The sequence below is a fragment of the Fundulus heteroclitus genome, unplaced genomic scaffold (genome assembly GCF_011125445.2).
Source record: "Fundulus heteroclitus isolate FHET01 unplaced genomic scaffold, MU-UCD_Fhet_4.1 scaffold_56, whole genome shotgun sequence".
Lineage (NCBI taxonomy): Eukaryota > Metazoa > Chordata > Actinopteri > Cyprinodontiformes > Fundulidae > Fundulus > Fundulus heteroclitus.
In genome coordinates, this window is record NW_023396989.1 from 636,532 (window position 1) to 657,122 (window position 20,591).

At 50.5% G+C, this 20,591-nt stretch overlaps 1 protein-coding gene across 2 annotated transcripts in view; it reads right to left on the reverse strand.

Annotated features, from left to right (window-relative positions):
• Positions 1-9: 9 nt before the first annotated feature.
• The window catches only part of pex5lb (peroxisomal biogenesis factor 5-like b), a 23,704-nt gene continuing 3,122 nt past the window's right edge, over positions 10-20,591 (reverse strand). The window contains exons 2-13 of one of the 2 annotated variants that reach the window (XR_004929762.1): positions 13,470-13,581; positions 12,670-12,876; positions 10,189-10,297; positions 9,746-9,932; positions 8,610-8,726; positions 5,683-5,826; positions 5,544-5,614; positions 5,254-5,466; positions 3,613-3,778; positions 3,377-3,534; positions 2,328-3,284; positions 10-2,291 (exon numbers count right to left, since the gene is read on the reverse strand). Coding sequence is in view for 1 of the 2 variants with exons in the window: in XM_012858407.3 (XP_012713861.2) it covers positions 3,071-3,284; positions 3,377-3,534; positions 3,613-3,778; positions 5,254-5,466; positions 5,544-5,614; positions 5,683-5,826; positions 8,610-8,726; positions 9,746-9,932; positions 10,189-10,297; positions 12,670-12,876; positions 13,470-13,581 (1,698 nt within the window). In the remaining variant the exon portion in view is untranslated. Of the gene's footprint in view, positions 3,285-3,376; positions 3,535-3,612; positions 3,779-5,253; positions 5,467-5,543; positions 5,615-5,682; positions 5,827-8,609; positions 8,727-9,745; positions 9,933-10,188; positions 10,298-12,669; positions 12,877-13,469; positions 13,582-20,591 lie in introns of both variants that reach the window. The other variant, XM_012858407.3, reaches the window with a different exon arrangement.

Sequence of the window (20,591 nt, forward strand, 5' to 3'; positions counted from 1 at the left end):
ACACAGACGGAGGTTTAAACCTTTATTTCTGGTAATTATGGTTCTAACAGTGGATGAAAGCATTTAAGGTCAGAACATACAGAAATTAATGAAACGGTTCCGACACGGTTCCTTTAACCTGGCAAACGGGCCTCACCAGAACATCCAGCCCGGCCCAGCTTTCGGTTCTGTTAATGCTTGTAGTGGGTCACAATTAAACCAGGAAAGGTTCTGCATGCAGCAACAGAACCAGAACCTTTCACAGTATAATACTCCATGTCTTCTAAACACGCCGGACACAGAGGGACCCGGCCAGAACCGGCAGAACTTGCTTCAGAACAAACCTGCGGGTCAGGCCGTTTCAGTCGGGTTCCTGCAGAACCAGTTGGATCCGAGGCCGATCAAGTGGAACCACAAGGAGACAGGCCCCTCCCCCACCTGTTTCCTTTATTAGGAGGGTCAGCAGGTCCAGTCTGAAACCAGAACTTTCTGCTAAACAGATATTAATAAACAAATAACCAGATAAAATGAAACAGAACCAAACGTGAAATAAAAGGTTTGAAGGTGAGAAATAAACCCGGTTCTGCACCCAGACGGTTCTGTAAGCACGTCATTAAAGTTCAGTTGAAGGGGACCAGCTGATCCGGGCCGGTACCGAGCCTGTAATGACATGGGTTCTAAGGTTCTGAGGGACGGAGACAAGGAGGAATGTGATGCTTCTGCCTGAGAAGTCTCCATGTTCCTTATTGGGTTTAGGGTGTTCTGATCCGATTGGCTGCTGTCCAGGTCCGGTCCGGTCTCAGGGGGACGTACCGGGTCAGGCTGGGTTCTCTTCGTCCCGACCAGAGTACCAGATGGATTGTCCTGGCTCTGTGGGCCGGACCACCGATCCACCAATCAGAGGCGGAGTTAGGCGAGGTTCTCCTTCATCCCGGTTCTGCTCTTCTGGAGGCCGGATTTGGACCGCGTCCGGTACCGATGCAGATGAATTAGGAGCAGAACCAGCAGGTCCTGTGTTGGGTCTGGGTGCTAAACCAGTGACCAGGGACATCTGGACCCGCTGGATCCCTGGTTCTTCATGTCCAGGTTCTTCTGTGCGGGTCCAAAGCTGAGTGGGTTCTTCAGAACATTTTATGTTCCAAATGTTTGACTTATGGATTGGTTCTGATTGGAGGGTCAGCTGGATCTCTGAATCACAAGCAGAAAGCAGAACACAGAACCAGACCCAAACTGTCACTCTGGTTCTGGTCCTGGTTCTGTAGGCAGCCGAGCAGACGCTGCAGTGGGCTCAGGGTCCGGTTCTAACGGACATGGAGCTCATCTGAAAACAGGAAACATTGCGGTTCTACCGGGTCTAGAAACATCAGACCCGGTTCTTCCAGAGGCTGCAGCGTGTGGAACAATCATCAGAACCGCCTGGTCAAAAAACCCAGACTTTCTCCCTCCAGAACCAGACCTTATTTCTGGCACAACTGGGCCGGTTCTGGTTCTGGAGAACCATCCGGGTGTCTCTCCAGTAACTGATGACAGAAGCCTCACTGGACCTGCAGCAACCAGAACATCTGCGTTCCCAGGAGAACTAACAGAACCGGCCCAGTTGGACCCAGCGGCTGATGTCAGGAAGTTCTGAGTCTATGTGACCCGGCTCTATCTTCATGAACAGGTATAGATGTACGTAGCATAGATATCAGGTAAATATCGTTAATTCACTTCAAACCTAAACATGCTGAGTTGTAGAACCTCAGCAGAACCTCAGCAGAACCTCAGCAGAACGTTCAGACTGAAGGTTTGTCGGTCTCACAGGAAGCTCCGCCTCTTCCTGTCATGTGACCAAAGCCACCTGCCGACACCACCAGATGCTGCAGGTTCTGGCCGTGTTCTGGTGGACTGTGTCCGGAACCAGCAGCTCTCTGTGGGTGGAAGTTCATGTCTGCTGAGGAACCTCTGATGCTCTGCAGAGTTCTCCAGTCCGGGCGCTCCATGGAGAACCATGTCGGTGCTGCTGGACACGTTTGGACCCGGCTGCAGTTCTTTGTTGGTTCCTTTCAGATCAGCTTCTTCCAGATTACGTATGTTCCACATGCAGGTATCAGGTAAACGGACCAGGTGTGGTTCTGGTACCGCTGCGCTCTACAGCGCCTCACAGGCTTTGCAGATGACATGCAGATATATTTAGAGAACAGAGAAGAGAACCTGCAGAACGTGTGGAGAACTGCTGATGAAGGTCCGGGCCTCATGCAGGAGACGGACATCCTCACCTGCTGGCAGCCGCTCACCTGTGGCCCTGGCCCCGCCCCATCACCAGGGCTCACCTGTGGCCCTGGCCCCGCCCCATCACCAGGGCTCACCTGGAGCCATCAGGGTGATCAGAACCAGCTGACCAGCTCCTCATCATCAGGAACCAGCAGAACCTCTCAGAACCCGCTCCCTCCAGCACCAACGCTGCCATCCATCCACAGCTAGATGGTTCCCCCCCCTCAGGAACCATCACACCTGCCTGGTTCTGGGTTCTGATCCGACCCGGTTTCTGTCCCTCAGGTGATCTACAGGCATTAATGCTCCTCAGCTCCCAGCCTGAGGCTCGTTTCCATCCAGATGTGACAGAAAAGAAGATTTCCATCTGATCCAGCTGGTTTCCATCGTGCTGAGGATCCGTGTGGTTCTGGTTGGACGGGTTCTACCCAGAAAAGCTCAAAGTCCTGGATAAAGCTCAGCGGGGACGTTCCTCAGTTAAACTGAACGGATTTGGGTCAGTTTAGAACTTTATGGGTTTTTATTGTCGGCTCGTTTTCATGCAACCTCCATTTCTATTCATGCTAAGTTGAATCGTAGCGCTGCAGGTTTTTGTGCGAAGCGAAGCTTTCTACACGAGGCCCGGACCTCCAGAACGTCTGGGTCGCATGCAGGAGAACAGAAATGTGTCTGAGTGGTTCTGGTGTTGTCCTCATATTTGGCTCCAGCAGCAGGACTCAAGGTCGGGTTCTGCATCAAGCTTCCTGCTGGGATTCAGGGGCGGAGCTACAGACGTCCAGCGTCAGGTGACGTTCTTCAGCGGAGCAGCAGGAGCAGCGCCGGGTTAAAGGGTTCTGCTTTACGGTCTGAGCTGGTCCGGGTCGCCCACCTCCAGGGCCCTCATCAGCTGGTCCAGGTCGCCCACGGCGGCGGCCCGGACCAGCTCGGGCCGGTCCATCATGGAGACGGCGATGCGCAGGGCGGCCCAGATGTTGGCCGACATCTGCTGCTGGCTGCAGCGCTGGCTCCGCCTCTGCTGGTTCAGGGCTGTGAGGAAGTTACTGACGGCCTCCCTGCAGAACCAGGAGCAGAACCGGGTCAGAACCGGGTCAGACGGTATCCGCGTAAAACAGCCAGCGGGAGCTGGGGGCGGGGCTGAGGGTACCTGTGCGCTCCCAGGTTGATGCAGCTGATTCCCAGGTTGTACCTGGAGCGGATGAAGCCGGGCTGCAGCTCCAGCGCCCGGCCGTACGCCTCCACCGCCTCCTCGCTGCGGTTCCCGTTAGCCAGCGTCGCTCCCAGCCGGTTCCACAGCAGGTAGTCCTGCAGGGACACACAGGAAGTGACATCACGGTCCCGCTGAAGCTGAACACACCACCAGGGGAGGACGCTGTGTCGTACCTGCGGCCTGGCGGACAGCGCCGCGCTGAACGCCTCCACTGCCTTGTCGAACTCTGAGCTCAGGTTGTACAGGACGCCCAGCCCGGTCTGCAGGTCCGGATCCACGCTGTCCACGTTCAGCAGCGCCGCTTCCTGGAAGATCTGCAGCACTTCCTGCAGGTCCGAACTGAAGCAAAATATTCTGTTCACTGCATTTATGTGGAGCCAATTCACAGCTACAGTTTTAATCATTCCTCCCTCTGCTACTCTTCCACCTTTTCATCAGTTTGTCACAGGTGACAAGGCCAGACCTTCTCCTGGCAAATCAGATCTCTGCTCAGAATATAAGCCTCTCTTTCTGAGGCAACCTGCGCTGAAGAGGACTGCGAGGAAATGGGCACAGGAAGCAGAGGAAGTTGTTTTAAGGCCACAGACGGGGATGCACTGTGCCAGCCACATGGAGAGGACATCAATGCCACGGCTGAGTGTGTGACGGACTATAAAAACGTCTGTGTGGACAACACCGTCCCCACCTGAACCGTGGGACACTAAACCTTCCTGTCACACCTCAGGTGTTTGATCTTCAGCCATGGACCATCTCCCTTTGCCCCCCCCCCTCCACCTTTCTGTCTCTAGAAGTTGATGAAGCTGAAGCTGGAGAGACTGAACCAGAATAAGTCCAGATGGTGTCTACCCCAGAGCCCTGCAGGCCTGTGCAGAGTAATGGAACCCCCTTTTGGGGGTGGAGAACTCAGTTAGATTAAAATTACAATTTATTAAAATGATCAGATAGGACAGGGTTGTGAGGAAATACTGTTAATTCTTCACAATCAATGCCATATGTCAGCACAAGGTCTAAAGTATGAAGCCAAGAGTGCGTCGGTTTATGCACATTTTGAGCAAAACCAATTGAATCTAGGATAGTTTTAAAGGCTACACTAAGGTTATCACATTCTGTGTCAACATGGATGTTAAAATCACCCACTATAATAACCTTATCAGTATTTAACACCAAATCAGATAAGAAATCTGACAGCTGATTCAAAAACTGAGAGTAAGGGCCTGGTGGACGATACAAAACAACAAACAGAAGAGGTTTTATTGCTTTGCAGTTTGGATGAGGGAAACTGAGGGTTAAATGTTCAAAAGAACTGTAGTTATTAGTTGGCCTGGGACTAATTAATAAATCAGACTGAAAGATGGTTGCCACTCCTCCTCCTCTTCCCACAGATCTGGGAATGTGGAAATTTGAATAATTGGAGGGAGTTGACTCATTTATACTAACGTAGTCCTCTTGTAGCCAGGTTTCTGTGAGACAAAACAAATCAATCTGTTTAGCAGAAATCAATTCATTAACTAACAAAGTCTTTGGAGGGAGAGACCTTATATTTAATAGACCACATTTAATTCTTTTATTTTTTGGTTCAAAGTGAGTCGTATTGATTTTATGGCAACATTTAGGGTCTGAGATGATCGGGTCACAGGGTTGCAGGAGGGAAACCCGTCAGCTCGCTCAGTCTGGGGGATCTGAGGACGTGTCTGATCCACGATCTCCATGTTCCTCCAAACGTTCTGCTGCCACCTGCAGGAACACTCACCCATCACCAGGTAACGGCCCAGACTCCTCTGGGCCGTCACTGTCCGTTCCAGGTGTGTCTTTACCTTGCAGGTGTGGAGCAGCCGGGGCCCCTGCGCGGCGTGGCTGGGGAACCCCGTAGCGGGGTGCGGCCGTCCTGCACCAGGTGCCGGTATCGATGGTTGTGGCCGATCCAGCGGCGAAGCGCGCCGCAGGCCTCCGGCAGCAGGCTGCTGTTGGTGAAGCTGACGGCGAGCGCCATGAGGGCCTGCAGGTTGTTGGGGCGGAGCTCCAGACACCTGCAGCAGGTGAGCAGTTAGCGACCTTCATCAGAGCTGGGTAAGGGCAGGTAGAGCAGTTAGCGGACGGCGCTGACCTCTGCAGACACGCGATGGCGGCCTGTTCGTTCTCGTTCTCCGCCTGCGTCGTCCCCAGCATCTGCCACGCCTGAAAGAGGAGAGCGTCCCTGTGACAGCGGCCGCAGACGGCACACCTGCAGCCGGAGCGCCGCTCACCTCAGCGTCGCCGGGGTCCTGGAAGATGGCCGCCTCCAGCAGCAGCACGGCGGCATTCAGGTCTCCCTCCCGAGCCTTCTCCAGCCCCGTGGCGAAGGCGTTGGGCTGGTCTCTGTACGGGTTGTTGGTGCTGAACACGTAGCCCTGCAGGACAACGGAGGCCGCTCAACACACCAGAACCAGAACCAGAACCAGAACGCTGGTCCTGCTGTCCTGCCCCGTCTGACAGGAAGCCCCTTCAGCAGCTCTCTGAGCTCTTATTGTGAAACATCGGCAGGAAGTGCTGCGGGCCTGAGCCGCCCCCCCATCAGTCGGATCAGACTTTCACACGCAGGAGCAGACGTTCCACATCAGTGCACCTCCGTGGTGATGTAAGACCTGAACACGGCTCGCACCGATTGGACGGAAACTGGGATTAAGATGCGGATTAACCTCCGGCTCCCAGATTATCTGTCAGTGTGAACGGCGCCACAGAGGCATGCTGGGAGCGCAGGGGCTGTCAGGCTGCAGGCCCTGTTCCACGCTGTGGTTCTGGTGTTAATCTGAGACTCAGAACAAACTGTGGTTCTGGTGTTCATCTGAGACTCAGAACAAGTAGCGGTTCTGGTGTTAATCTGAGAACAAGCTGTGGTTCTGGTGTTCATCTGAGACTCAGAACAAGCTGCGATTCTGGTGTTAATCTGAGAACAAACTGTGGTTCTGGTGTTAATCTGAGAACAAACTGTGGTTCTGGTGTTAATCTGAGACTCAGAACAAGCTGCGGTTCTGGTGTTAATCTGAGAACAAACTGTGGTTCTGGTGTTAATCTGAGACTCAGAACAAGCTGCGGTTCTGGTGTTAATCTGAGAACAAACTGTGGTTCTGGTGTTAATCTGAGACTTAGAACAAGCTGCGGTTCTGGTGTTAATCTGAGAACAAACTGTGGTTCTGGTGTTAATCTGAGACTCAGAACAAGCTGCGGTTCTGGTGTTAATCTGAGAACAAACTGTGGTTCTGGTGTTAATCTGAGACTTAGAACAAGCTGCGGTTCTGGTGTTAATCTGAGAACAAACTGTGGTTCTGGTGTTAATCTGAGACTCAGAACAAGCTGCGGTTCTGGTGTTAATCTGAGACTCAGAACAAACTGTGGTTCTGGTGTTAATCTGAGAACAAACTGCGGTTCTGGTGTTAATCTGAGAACAAACTGTGGTTCTGGTGTTAATCTGAGAACAAGATGCGGTTCTGATGTTAATCTGAGAACAAGATGCGGTTCTGGTGTTAATCTGAGAACAAGATGTGGTTTATGGTGTTAATCTGAGAACAAGCTGCGGTTCTGGTGTTAATCTGAGACTCAGAACAAGCTGCGGTTCTGGTGTTAATCTGAGAACAAACTGTGGTTCTGGTGTTAATCTGAGACTCAGAACAAACTGTGGTTCTGGTGTTCATCTGAGACTCAGAACAAGTAGCGGTTCTGGTGTTAATCTGAGAACAAGCTGTGGTTCTGGTGTTCATCTGAGACTCAGAACAAGCTGCGATTCTGGTGTTAATCTGAGAACAAACTGTGGTTCTGGTGTTAATCTGAGACTCAGAACAAGCTGCGGTTCTGGTGTTAATCTGAGAACAAACTGTGGTTCTGGTGTTAATCTGAGACTCAGAACAAGCTGCGGTTCTGGTGTTAATCTGAGAACAAACTGTGGTTCTGGTGTTAATCTGAGACTCAGAACAAGCTGCGGTTCTGGTGTTAATCTGAGAACAAACTGTGGTTCTGGTGTTAATCTGAGACTTAGAACAAGCTGCGGTTCTGGTGTTAATCTGAGAACAAACTGTGGTTCTGGTGTTAATCTGAGACTCAGAACAAGCTGCGGTTCTGGTGTTAATCTGAGACTCAGAACAAACTGTGGTTCTGGTGTTAATCTGAGAACAAACTGCGGTTCTGGTGTTAATCTGAGAACAAACTGTGGTTCTGGTGTTAATCTGAGAACAAGATGCGGTTCTGATGTTAATCTGAGAACAAGATGCGGTTCTGGTGTTAATCTGAGAACAAGATGTGGTTTATGGTGTTAATCTGAGAACAAGCTGCGGTTCTGGTGTTAATCTGAGACTCAGAACAAGCTGCGGTTCTGGTGTTAATCTGAGAACAAACTGTGGTTCTGGTGTTAATCTGAGAACAAGCTGCGGTTCTGGTGTTAATCTGAGACTCAGAACAAACTGTGGTTCTGGCGTTAATCTGAGAACAAGCTGTGGTTCTGGTGTTAATCTGAGAACAAGATGCGGTTCTGGTGTTAATCTGAGAACAAGATGTGGTTTATGGTGTTAATCTGAGAACAAGCTGCGGTTCTGGTGTTAATCTGAGACTCAGAACAAGCTGCGGTTCTGGTGTTAATCTGAGAACAAGCTGCGGTTCTGGTGTTAATCTGAGACTCAGAACAAACTGTGGTTCTGGTGTTAATCTGAGAACAAGCTGCGGTTCTGGTGTTAATCTGAGAATAAGATGTGGTTCTGGTGTTAATCTGAGAACAAGATGCGGTTCTGGTGTTAATCTGAGAACAAGCTGTGGTTCTGGTGTTAATCTGAGAACAAACTGCGGTTCTGGTGTTAATATGAGAACAAACTGCGGTTCTGGTGTTAATCTGAGAACCAGCTGCGGTTCTGATGTTAATCTGAGAACAAACTGCGGTTCTGGTGTTAATCTGAGAACAAGATGCGGTTCTGGTGTTAATCTGAGAACAAGCTGTGGTTCTGGTGGTAATCTGAGAACAAACTGTGGTTCTGGTGCTAATCTGAGAACAAACTGCGGTTCTGGTGTTAATCTGAGAACAAACTGCGGTTCTGGTGTTAATCTGAGAACAAGATGCGGTTCTGGTGTTAATCTGAGAACAAGCTGTAGTTCTGGTGGTAATCTGAGAACAAACTGCGGTTCTGGTGGTAATCTGAGAACCAGCTGGTACCTGTTCCACAGGTGAGGCGGAGGGCGGCGCCGGCGGGTCCTCTGACTCCTCCAGCCAGTTCCTCCGGGCCAGTTCTTCCCACTCCGCCTGCATCTTGTCCCAGAACTCCGTGTCCGACTGCAGGAGAACAGAGACACAACTTAGTGGTCCGTAACCCGACAGAACCGTCCAGAACAGCAGAAGCCTGGATGAATGTTTCAGAACCAGAAACACAGAACCCGGCCTGCTGCAGGTAGAACTCTGCATGTTGCAGATGTCTCACCGGAACCACACAGCTGGATCTGCTGAACCGGGCCAAACATCCAGAACCTGCAGAACCTGGGCACATCGGGCCGGAACCCAAACTGCTGACACAGCACTGGTTCAAAGTCAACGGGAAACCTGAGACCAGGAAGTGTCTGGTCCGGACCCATCAGAACCTGACCCATGTGGGCAGAACATGAGCCTCGGTGCTGGAGCGGGGAAGGTTGGGTTTCAGGTTCTATTGATTCTGGTTCCTCGGCTGATGGAGCTGACTCAGCACAGGGCTGGGTCAGCAGGAAGGTCCGGTTTCCCCCAGCAGAACTTCAGCAGACCAATCAGCAGCGTCCTGCCAGAGCTGCGCTGTGATTGGCTCACTGAGGCGGCGGATTAAAGAGCCCAATCTCATCGATGGGAAAACCCGGATTACAGCTCTGACGGGATAATGTGGATTTAATCCCAGCCCAGTTCCCCTGCGTCCTCCCATCAGAACCGGCCTCTGAACCAGGCCAGAACCAGAACCACGCAGAGTTCTCAGGACCTCATAAAGTACTGAGAACTCGGCCTGGTGTCAGTAGCGGGTCCAAAGTCCGGTTACAGGTCCGGTTCATCCCGACACTGATCTGGGTGTGGTGATAATCCCCAGCAGAGGAGGACCGGTCTGCAGAACCTCTGTCCTGCTGTGGTTCTGCTCATCGCCCTCAGGAGGACCATAAAGACCCCTGGAACCTGGATCCGCTGGCCCGGCGGTTAGAGCAGAACCAGGTTCTGAGAAGGCTGCAGGAACCCGGTTAGAACCTTAGGGTCCCTGAGGGAGACCCATGAGAACATTTCTTCTTCCCTCTGACTGACACGTTCTGGGCCACCTCGTGGTTCTGAGGTTCTGGTAGTTTTACCTCCACTGCAGCCTTGGCTCGGACAAACTCGTCCTCCAGGGACTCGTTCCTGACCAGCAGGGAGCGAGTCCGACGCCGGAGTCTGGACACGCCGCCGTCCTGCGCCGCAGACGAGAAGTCCAGGTCATCGAAGCTGTGGACGTTGAAGCTGTTCTTCATCAGAGGATCCGTTCTAAACTCTGCAGACCTGGACACAAACAAGCTGCGCGTGACGCCACCTACAGGCGGCTGGGGGAGCAAAACATGTTTCATCTCTAGGCGTAGGTCAGGATTTATGGATAAATATAGCTGAGTATCATCAGCATAACAGTGGAAATTAATCCCATGCTGTCTGATAATTCTGCCGATCAGAAGCATATATATAGTAAAGAGAATTGGTCCAGGGACTGAACCCTGTGGTTCTCCACAGGTGATTTATTATTAAGAACAAATTGTCAGGTTACCACAGCAGTTCACTGGACGAGTGGTGGGAGGTGCATCTGTCCTCGCAGCGCCTCCTCAGACCTCCTCCGTCCTCCAGGTCCAGGTTGTCCAGAGGAGACGACAGGCTGACTGTGAGGATGAGCAAACATCAGACCCCCCCATGCTGAGCCCTGGTTCTCATCACAGTAAAAGCTCAGATTAAAGCCCCCCCCCCCCCCAGAGCTTTTAACTAATGAAGCTGCTGATCTGGAGTCTGCTGGGCCTCCTGATGAACACAGAACCAGAATTCAGAGCTGCTGAAATCAGCCTCACCAAAGTATCCCCCGGTAGGACCACACCTGGAGCGGTTCTGAAACCTCAGAAAGCAGGAGAACTTTGGAGAACATGTCGGATCAGAGCCATAATCCTGCTAAACTAGTAGAACCGGAACCAGATGGACCCGGGTCTCCTCTCTGCTGGACTCCTGGTTCCTGTGGGCTGCAGGTCCGAGGCCCGGCAGATCCACCAGAGTCACTGACTCTCACAGGGGGACTAGAGGTCCATCTGAAACAGAACCATCTGATGATGTTCCTGAAGAACCAGTGGATTCAGCTGAAGGTCCGACCATCACTCCCTACATCTGTAATGCGCTCTGGTTCTGGACTCTATGGACTCTGGTTCTGGACTCTATGAGCTCTGGTTCTGGACTCTATGGACTCTGGTTCTGGACTCTATGAGCTCCGGTTCTGGACTCTATGCACTCTGGTTCTGGACTCTATGGGTTCTGGACTCTATGCGCTCTGGTTCTGGACTCTATGGGTTCTGGACTCTGTAGGCTCTGGTTCTGGACTCTATGGACTTTGTGGGTTCTGGACTCTATGGACTCTGGTTCTGGACTCTATTGGCTCTGGTTCTGGACTCTATGGACTCCGGTTCTGGACTCTATGGACTCCGGTTCTGGACTCTATTGGCTCTGGTTCTGGACTCTATGGACTCTGGTTCTGGACTCTATGAGCTCCGGTTCTGGACTCTATGGACTCTGGTTCTGGACACTATGAGCTCCGGTTCTGGACTCTATGGACTCTGGTTCTGGACTCTATGAGCTCCGGTTCTGGACTCTATGGACTCTGGTTCTGGACTCTATGGACTCTGGTTCTGGACTCTATGCGCTCTGGTTCTGGACTCTATGGGTTCTGGACTCTATGCGCTCTGGTTCTGGACTCTATGGGTTCTGGACTCTGTAGGCTCTGGTTCTGGACTCTATGGACTTTGTGGGTTCTTGACTCTATGGACTCCGGTTCTGGACTCTATTGGCTCTGGTTCTGGACTCTATGGACTCTGGTTCTGGACTCTATGAGCTCCGGTTCTGGACTCTATGGACTCTGGTTCTGGACACTATGAGCTCCGGTTCTGGACTCTATGGACTCTGGTTCTGGACTCTATGAGCTCCGGTTCTGGACTCTATGGACTCTGGTTCTGGACTCTATGGACTCTGGTTCTGGACTCTATGCGCTCTGGTTCTGGACTCTATGCGCTCTGGTTCTGGACTCTATGGGTTCTGGACTCTGTAGGCTCTGGTTCTGGACTCTATGGACTTTGTGGGTTCTTGACTCTATGGACTCTGGTTCTGGACTCTATGCGCTCTGGTTCTGGACTCTATGGGTTCTGGACTCTATGCGCTCTGGTTCTGGACTCTATGGGTTCTGGACTCTGTAGGCTCTGGTTCTGGACTCTATGGACTTTGTGGGTTCTGGACTCTATGGACTCTGGTTCTGGACTCTATGGACTCTGGTTCTGGACTCTATGCGCTCTGGTTCTGGACTCTATGGGTTCTGGACTCTATGCGCTCTGGTTCTGGACTCTATGGGTTCTGGACTCTGTAGGCTCTGGTTCTGGACTCTATGGACTTTGTGGGTTCTGGACTCTATGGACTCTGGTTCTGGACTCTATTGGCTCTGGTTCTGGACTCTATTGGCTCTGGTTCTGGACTCTATGGACTCTGGTTCTGGACTCTATGAGCTCCGGTTCTGGACTCTATGGACTCTGGTTCTGGACTCTATGGACTCTGGTTCTGGACTCTATGCGCTCTGGTTCTGGACTCTATGGGTTCTGGACTCTATGCGCTCTGGTTCTGGACTCTATGGGTTCTGGACTCTGTAGGCTCTGGTTCTGGACTCTATGGACTTTGTGGGTTCTTGACTCTATGGACTCCGGTTCTGGACTCTATGGACTCCGGTTCTGGACTCTATGGGCCTCATGTGTGCTAGATGTTTCCAGCAGGAGGTTCTGCTTGATGAGATCCAGTTCTCCAGGTCGCCTCCCGGTTCAGAACCCGCTCCAAACGAAGCCTGAACATGTTCTGCTTCCTGTCTTCTAAATGAAGGCTCACTTAGACCCAGTTCTGCTGGATCTAGCCAGCAGAACCGGGTCTGATGGGTCTACAGAACATCTGAGACGGGCTGAATGAACAAGCAGAACCTGTGTGGACCTGCTAAGGTACCGTCTGAGGCCACAGGACTCACCTGAGTCCAGGGAGATCCGTTCGGGGGTTCTGGGGCTGGCGGGCTGGTGCTCCACCTGAACCTGGACCAGTTCTGTCTCCTCGGTTCTGGTTCTGTGCCTTGGACTCCTGGAGCCGGGCCTCCTCCTCAGTGGACTCTTCCTCGCCCTGCGCTCCCCGGTCTCAGCCGGGTCGCTGAGGTCCACCAGGTCCAGAGCCGTGGACAGAACTGCAACAGAACAAACAGAATGTTCAGCATTTCTGCACAGCTTCGGATCAGAACCGAGGGCTAAAGTACAGCTGACAGGTCGGGAAGACGGACTGAGTCAGAACTGCTGGTTCCGACCCGGCTGCGGTCCTCATCGCTGACAGAACATGACCCAGTCTGATCCGGATCATGTTCCAGCATGTCCCTGGTTCTGAGGATGGAGAGGAGGACACAGCAGGTCCGAACGCTAAACGACTGCACGGTTCTGCCTGAGGAGGAGGAGATGATGACCAGACGAGGTCCAGTCGGTTCTGTGGGATTGATTCGGCCCGGAGCCTGATCCAGAACCTGGAACCTTCTTTAGACAGCACCACGGGTTCTGAAGGAGCTGGTAGAACCTGGTAGAACCGTCAGCTGGACCCGATGTTCCTGGAAAGGTCCGATTTCCAGCAGCCGGCACCAGAACCGCTCTGATCTCTGAGGATGTGGATCAGGAAGACTGGATTTCCTGACCGGGCTTTGCTGGCAGAACAGAACCCGGCCCAGTTCATCAGCAGCAGGCCTGCTGGACTCACGCAGCAGGAGGTGGGGGAGGGGCAGCATGAGGAGTCTACCTGCTGTGTTGGAGGTCGGGGGTCGGCTGGAGGTCGGGGGTCGGCTCTCTGAGAGGAAGTCATCGATGGAGGGACTCAGCAGAGGCCGGCTCTCCTGCTGCTCGCCCACCAGCTGGAGACACAAACACAGAGAGCGTCAGAGGAGTACTTTCTATGTTAGATGGTAATAGTGGATGATCTGCCCCCCACCCCACCCCCGATGATGTCACAGCTAACAGAACGCCAGACCAGGTGTACCTTCTATGAAGAGAAAAATGACAGAGAACAAAAAGTTAGAAGCTGAAATAACAACAAAAAATGCAGATTGGAGAGCAGTAGGAGAACTCAGCAGAGTGAGAGAAATAGACCCTGATGTCCTCCAGCAGCCTAAGCCTATAGCAGCATAACTATAGAGGTAGCTCAGGGTAACATGAGCCACTCTGACTAGAAGCTTTGTCACAAAGGAAAGTTTTAAGATTAGTCTTAAAAGTAGACGGGGTGTCTGCCTCACGGACCAAAACTGGGAGGAGACCTGTACTTGAATATGATTTAAAAATTCACTCAGTTGCATTTAAATCAAATCATTCAAAAAAAAAAGACAAACAACAAAAAAAAGCAGCAGAAGCAACATTAATGATCCATCAGGTCCGGTTATCAGGTCCCAGCATGGAGGCGCCTCAGTCGGACCTCCAGCAGAGGTGGACCACCGCTGCAGCCCCACTTACCGGACCGGATTAAGTTTCCCTGTCAGGAAACAGGCGGCAGCTTGAGATGGAGCGACCTAAAAGCTCAACATCAAAGCCAGACGAGCAGGTGGAGGCGAGTTAAAGAGCTTTTAGACTTTAACGGGACATTTTGCCTGTTTCCTGCACAGCGGAGCATGGCAGGCTAACGGTTTGACTTTCTAACGTTGTCCCAGTTGACCTGTAAAACTGAAACATCGTCTTTATCGCTGACTGGTGGCTTCTGTTACCTGCAAATATTCATGATGTCATTATAATGTGTTGACATGTTTGATTTTCATTTAGAAAGGTTCTCCTTTAGTTATAACCAACTTGACACCAATATCTCCACTTTGACCTTAAGTTTTACTTATAGTCAGTGTTTAATCAGGTACTTTTTACTTTTTCTTGGGTAACCTTTTACACGGGTAAGTTGTATTGAAGTAAAACTTTGTCAAAGCGTACTTTTGACTTGAGAACACTTTCTCTTTCCACCTCTGCTCCTGCATGAGGAGCACGCAGTAACACAGCTGACCAGTAGGAGGCGCTAGCTGGGAAGGAAGGGTTAATAAGACCTAATAAGGAAAATCCCTGGTTGCTCCTTCCTGCTTCTAGAAGAACCTTGTTACCTCCTGACTCTAGTTCTTCCGCTGATGTTTCTGTAGAATGGTTCTGGAGAACCCTCACCCTTAATCCAGATTATTCCAGATTAAGCAAATCTGTAGTTTATGGATCTAATCTAGCAGCTCAGCTCCTACTCCTGTTCTGGTCTGAGGAGCTGGTGCACGCTGAGAACAAGTTCACTCTGCAGTCTGGTTCCTGCACCACCATCGGTGATAACAGATTAATAAACATAAAATCATCTGGTGGGGTTCTGCTTTGTTCTCACCAAGTAAAACTCATGTTCAGAACCAATCTCAGGCCAGAACGGTGATCTGCTTCCAGCAGCTATCCCCGGTTATTGAGACTGTAAACTGCAGAGAATACGGTAAAGTTGCTCCCTCTGCCTTTACTCTCCTTGGCTCCTATGCCAGCCTACAGTAGGAGAGACCCATCCAAGATGGCGGCGCCGCAGGATCCGCTGCAACCACTGATCTCTATTTATTCACTGGATTGCTGATTGGCCGTTGGTAGTACACATCGCTGTGAAGCCACCAGCGGCCATATTGGTACTCCCTATTTTCCCCCAGTAACCAGGGAATATGTGCGCTGCAGCATCGAATAACGAGGATTTTCTCATTCAGGGGGTCCCTGAGCAGGTCAGAGGTGAAGTAGGCGGAGCTTAGAGGCTGACCTGCTGGTGAGTCATGGATGAGACACACAGCTCCTCACAGAGCGAAGGCAGCATCCATCAATAAAACATCGCTGGATTATTATTAGAGCCACTCAGATACCGAGGAGGAGGAGGAAGACCAGCTCTGACGTCCTTCCTCCTCCTCCTCCTCCTCCTCTTCCTCCATAATTCATCCATTGATCCATCTCAGTCCAGCTTCTTCAGGCAGAACAGGTGAGATAAAATGAGAGGAAACCTGCTCAGCTGGATGCTCCTGATGAAGAGGAGGGAGGAGGTAGCTAATGAGGAAGAGGAGGGAGCTGATGATGAAGAGGAGCTGCTAGAAGGCTGCAGAGTAATGCCGAAGAGGGGAGCCTCCCTATGTGTGTGTGTGAGCCTGAAACTGCAGCTGAGTGAGAACATATTCTCCATATTTTACCACCAAAGTGAGAACCTTTCTGTTCCTCTGCACTTTGGGGGTTACTAGTAATGGTCAGGTTCTAGTAATGGCCAGGTACTAGTAATGGTCAGGTTCTAGTCTAGTAATGGTCAGGTACTAGTAATGGTCAGGTTCTAGTAATGGTCAGGTACTAGTAATGGTCAGGTTCTAGTAATGGTCAGGTACTAGTAATGGTCAGGTTCTAGTAATGGTCAGGTACTAGTATTGGTCAGGTTCTAGTAATGGTCAGGTTCTAGTAATGGTCAGGTACTAGTAATGGTCAGGTTCTAGTAGTGGTCAGGTACTAGTAATGGTCAGGTTCTAGTAATGGTCAGGTACTAGTAATGGTCAGGTTCTAGTAATGGTCAGGTTCTAGTAATGGTCAGGTACTAGTAGTGGTCAGGTACTAGTAGTGGTCAGGTTCTAGTAATGGTCAGGTTCTAGTAATGGTCAGGTACTAGTAATGGTCAGGTACTAGTAGTGGTCAGGTACTAGTAATGGTCAGGTACTAGTAATGGTCAGGTTCTAGTAATGGTCAGGTTCTAGTAATGGTTGGGGTCTAGTAATGGTCAGGTACTAGTAATGGTCGGGTTCTACTAATGGTCAGGTTCTAGTATTGGTCAGGTTCTAGTAATGGTCAGGTTCTAGTAATGGTCAGGTACTAGTAATAGTCAGGTACTAGTAACGGTCATGTACTAGTAATGATCAAGGTCTAGTAATGGTCAGGTACTAGTAGTCGTCAGGTTCTAGTAATGGTGAGGTACTAGTAATGGTCAGGTACTAGTAATGGTCAGGTTCTAGTAATGGTCAGGTTCTAGTAGTGGTCAGGTTCTAGTAATGGTCAGGTTCTAGTAATGGTCAGGTACTAGTAATGGTCAGGTTGTAGTAATGGTCAGGTACTAGTAATGATCAAGGTCTAGTAATGGTCAGGTACTAGTAGTGGTCAGGTTCTAGTAGTGGTCAGGTACTAGTAATGGTCAGGTACTAGTAATGATCAAGGTCTAGTAATGGTCAGGTACTAGTAATGGTCAGGTTCTAGTAGAGGTCAGGTTCTAGTAATGGTCAGGTACTAGTAATAGTCAGGTACTAGTAACGGTCAGGTACTAGTAGTGGTCAGGTTCTAGTAATGGTCAGGTTCTAGTATTGGTCAGGTTCTAGTAATGGTCAGGTACTAGTAATAGTCAGGTACTAGTAACGGTCATGTACTAGTAATGATCAAGGTCTAGTAATGGTCAGGTACTAGTAGTCGTCAGGTTGTAGTAATGGTGAGGTACTAGTAATGATCAAGGTCTAGTAATGGTCAGGTTCTAGTAATGGTCAGGTTCTAGTAGAGGTCAGGTTCTAGTAATGGTCAGGTTAAGCCATAGACAGGACTGGAAATGACTGGATACTTACTGGACCTCAGTAAGTATGTAAAACATGGATGTGTGTTGTTCTAAAAATAAGCTGCAGTTTTGCTGAACAAACAATCCTTCAACAGCTGAGATGCAAAGACGCTGCAGTGAGACCTTGGAAGCTGCAAGTACCACAGACACTACAGTACCATTCCTCAGATAGTAGAGTACTACAGTAATACAGTTAAATTAATTACAGTTACTACAGTACTACCAGTACTACTGTGAGAATTCTCTGGGTCAGACATATATTCCTTGCCTGAAAGGAAAAACGAATGAACGGAGGGACAGGTGACACATGGATACAGTCTCTTTCTCAGGTGTAGTTCTGCTGTTGGTTTTTAATTCTGTCTTCTGTCGTCTGACGACCCAACATGTTTGGGCCCCTGAGGGCCCAGAGATGCTGAATGCACCTCAGCCCAGCATCAGACGGGAGGCTGCAGACTGTCAGCAGCAATGGGGGAACATCTGCCCCCTGAGGCCTGTGGTATTTATATCCTGCAGCAGCTGCTCGTCCTCCACTCACACAGAGCCAGGTCCGGTCACCCTGACTGTAGCCACGCTGCTCCAGGAGCCTGCAGGAAGCGCCATCTGCTGCCGGCGCAGCGCCCCACTGGGGGACGTTCACACACCTGAGTCGGGCTTCAGGGTTAAAGGAAGGCGTGTCATCGGAGGGTCTCATTGGGGGGGGGCTCCTACAGTTGACACCAGGACACTGCAGACCTCCTCACCGTGTTAGCTGCCAAGGACAGAGGCCTTCATCACTCTGTCAGCTTCTGGTCAGGTGACCGCACACCTGCTGCCCTGAGCTTTGTCTCTCAGGCTGCAGCGGCATCATTTTCATCCTGACAGATGCTTCTTTATCCTCCTTTTTCTTCTTCTACACTCTGCACCTCTCTCATTTCTCTCTGCTCTCCTACGTTTTCCCTTTTGCTCTCCCACACCTCTGACTCCTTCCAGAACGTTCCTCCTCCCTTTTCTCTGCTTGCTCCTCTTCCTGTGATGAAGGAGGCGACAGGACGCATGGGTTTGATGTTTCCTACCTTGCATGCCTCAAACCGGCCCGTCGTCACATGAAAGTCAGCGTCCTACTCTCCCGTCTCAACCCGACCACGGTGGCGGATCAAAGCAGTACATCAGCGGACTCTGCTCTCTGATTGGCTGACTCAACCTGAACACCTGAGCTCTTTGATCAGTGCATTGGCTCTGAGTGTTTCCTGTAAGCAGTGACTCAGTCGGTGAGGGGAGCTGCACATTCCCAGCTCCCTGAACGGCACACAGACCCGGTTCCACAACGGTTCTCTGGATCCTTTAAATGATCGGCCGTTCTGGTTTCATGTTCTGCTGCAGGAATCACGGGTCCCAGTGATGCTGCAGATGTTTGACAGACTGAAACGTCTCTTCAGAACAGAACCGGGTCAGGAAGGCAAAGCAGAACCACGGGACCTGAACCCGTCTGGAGGTGATGAAAGCCTGCAGGCGGAGCCGCTGATGGGAAACAGAGCGGTAAATCAGCAGGAAGCTGCTGAGACCTGCAGGGGGGGGGGGGGGGGGGAGGGGAGTGGCAGGAAGCCCAGAACTGGGTGGAGTACTCAGAGGAGGGAACCTTGGGGGAACGGTAGGGTGACATCAGCAGGAGCAGCTCAGCCTCCGGGCTGAAGACCACGTGTTTGTATTGATCCAGAAGCTGCAGGTGATCAGTGAGAGCAGCACAGAGCAGCACAGAGCAGCATTAATACGGCAGAGATCTGCTTAGAGTGAAACAGGAGCTGATCGCTGCAGCCGGACGCCTTCAGGACGCCTTCAGGACGCCTTCAGGACGCCTTCAGGACGCCTTCAGGACGCCTTCAGCCGGCAGAGATCTGCTGATGCTGCAGCTTCAGGGTCTGAGAAAACAGAGAGAAGCTGCAGCTGGACCCTCGCCATGTTGTCCTAAAGTCACGCAGCCCTACAGTCGCTGTCCTCCTCATAAAATCTGCAACTCTGTGTGAAAGTGAAGAATCGGGTCAGCCCCCCCCCCCCCCTCCCCCCTCCCCCCTCCACAGACACAGACACAGCTGGGGGCTGCAGCTGTGGGAGGTCAGTGCAAGGTTTCCTCCTCAGCTCAGACTCCTGTGGCTGCAGAATCTGGCTGGATGAAGGTTTTGCCACATGGAGAGCATTAAATCTAACAACTGTTAACGCGCTATAAAGAGCAAATTTAAAGGTTTTAACAGGATAAAACCTTTTAATACATTTATAAACATGCGTTAAGAAGCTATTTATCTTCTTATCATCGACTGATTTATGGACTTTTAACAGATGCTGCAGTAGCTGTAGTACCAGGGTACAATACCGTGTTACCATGATATCACTCTGGGTCCCTGATCGCCACGCAGGGACACGAGTCCCTCTGAGGGAAAATATTCTTGAGAAAGTAGTTGCTAATCAACTATGTGAACATTTACAAAGTAATGACCTACTTGAGGAGTTTCAGTCAGGCTTCAGAGCTCATCATAGCACTGAAACAGCTCTTGTGAAGGTCACTAATGATATTCTCATGGCCTCAGATAATGGACTTGTGTCTGTACTTGTCCTGTTAGATCTCAGTGCTGCATTTGATACAGTTGATCACAATATTCTCCTACAAAGACTTGAACATACTGTAGGGATTAAGGGAAAAGCATTAGGCTGGTTTAATTCTTATCTGTCGGACAGATTCCAGTTTGTTCATGTTAATAATAAATCTTCCTCAAATTCTAGGGTCACTTGTGGAGTACCACAGGGTTCAGTCCTTGGACCAATTCTATTTACTATATATATGCTTCCGATTGGCAAAATTATCTGACAGCATGGGATTAATTTCCACTGTTATGCTGATGACACTCAGCTATATTTATCCATAAATCCTGATGAATCCAATCAGTTACTTCGACTGCAGTCATGTCTTGATGACATCAAAAGCCAAAATTAGAAACATTCTGTCCAGGAGTGATGCTGAAAAACTAGTCCATGCATTTGTTACTTCAAGGCTGGACTTTTGTAATTCTTTACTATCAGGAAGTCCACAAAATGCAGTTCAAAGCCTTCAGCTGATCCAAAATGCTGCAGGAAGAGTTCTGATGAAAATCAACAAGAGGAATCATATTTCTCCTGTTTTAGCTTCCCTTCATTGGCTTCCTGTTAAATCAAGAATATAATTTAAAATTCTCCTTCTAACGTATAAAGCCCTTCATAATCAAGCTCCATCATATATCAGAGCTCTGATTACCCCGTATGTTCCTAACAGAGCACTTCGCTCTCAGACTGCAGGTCTGCTGGTGGTTCCTAGAGTCT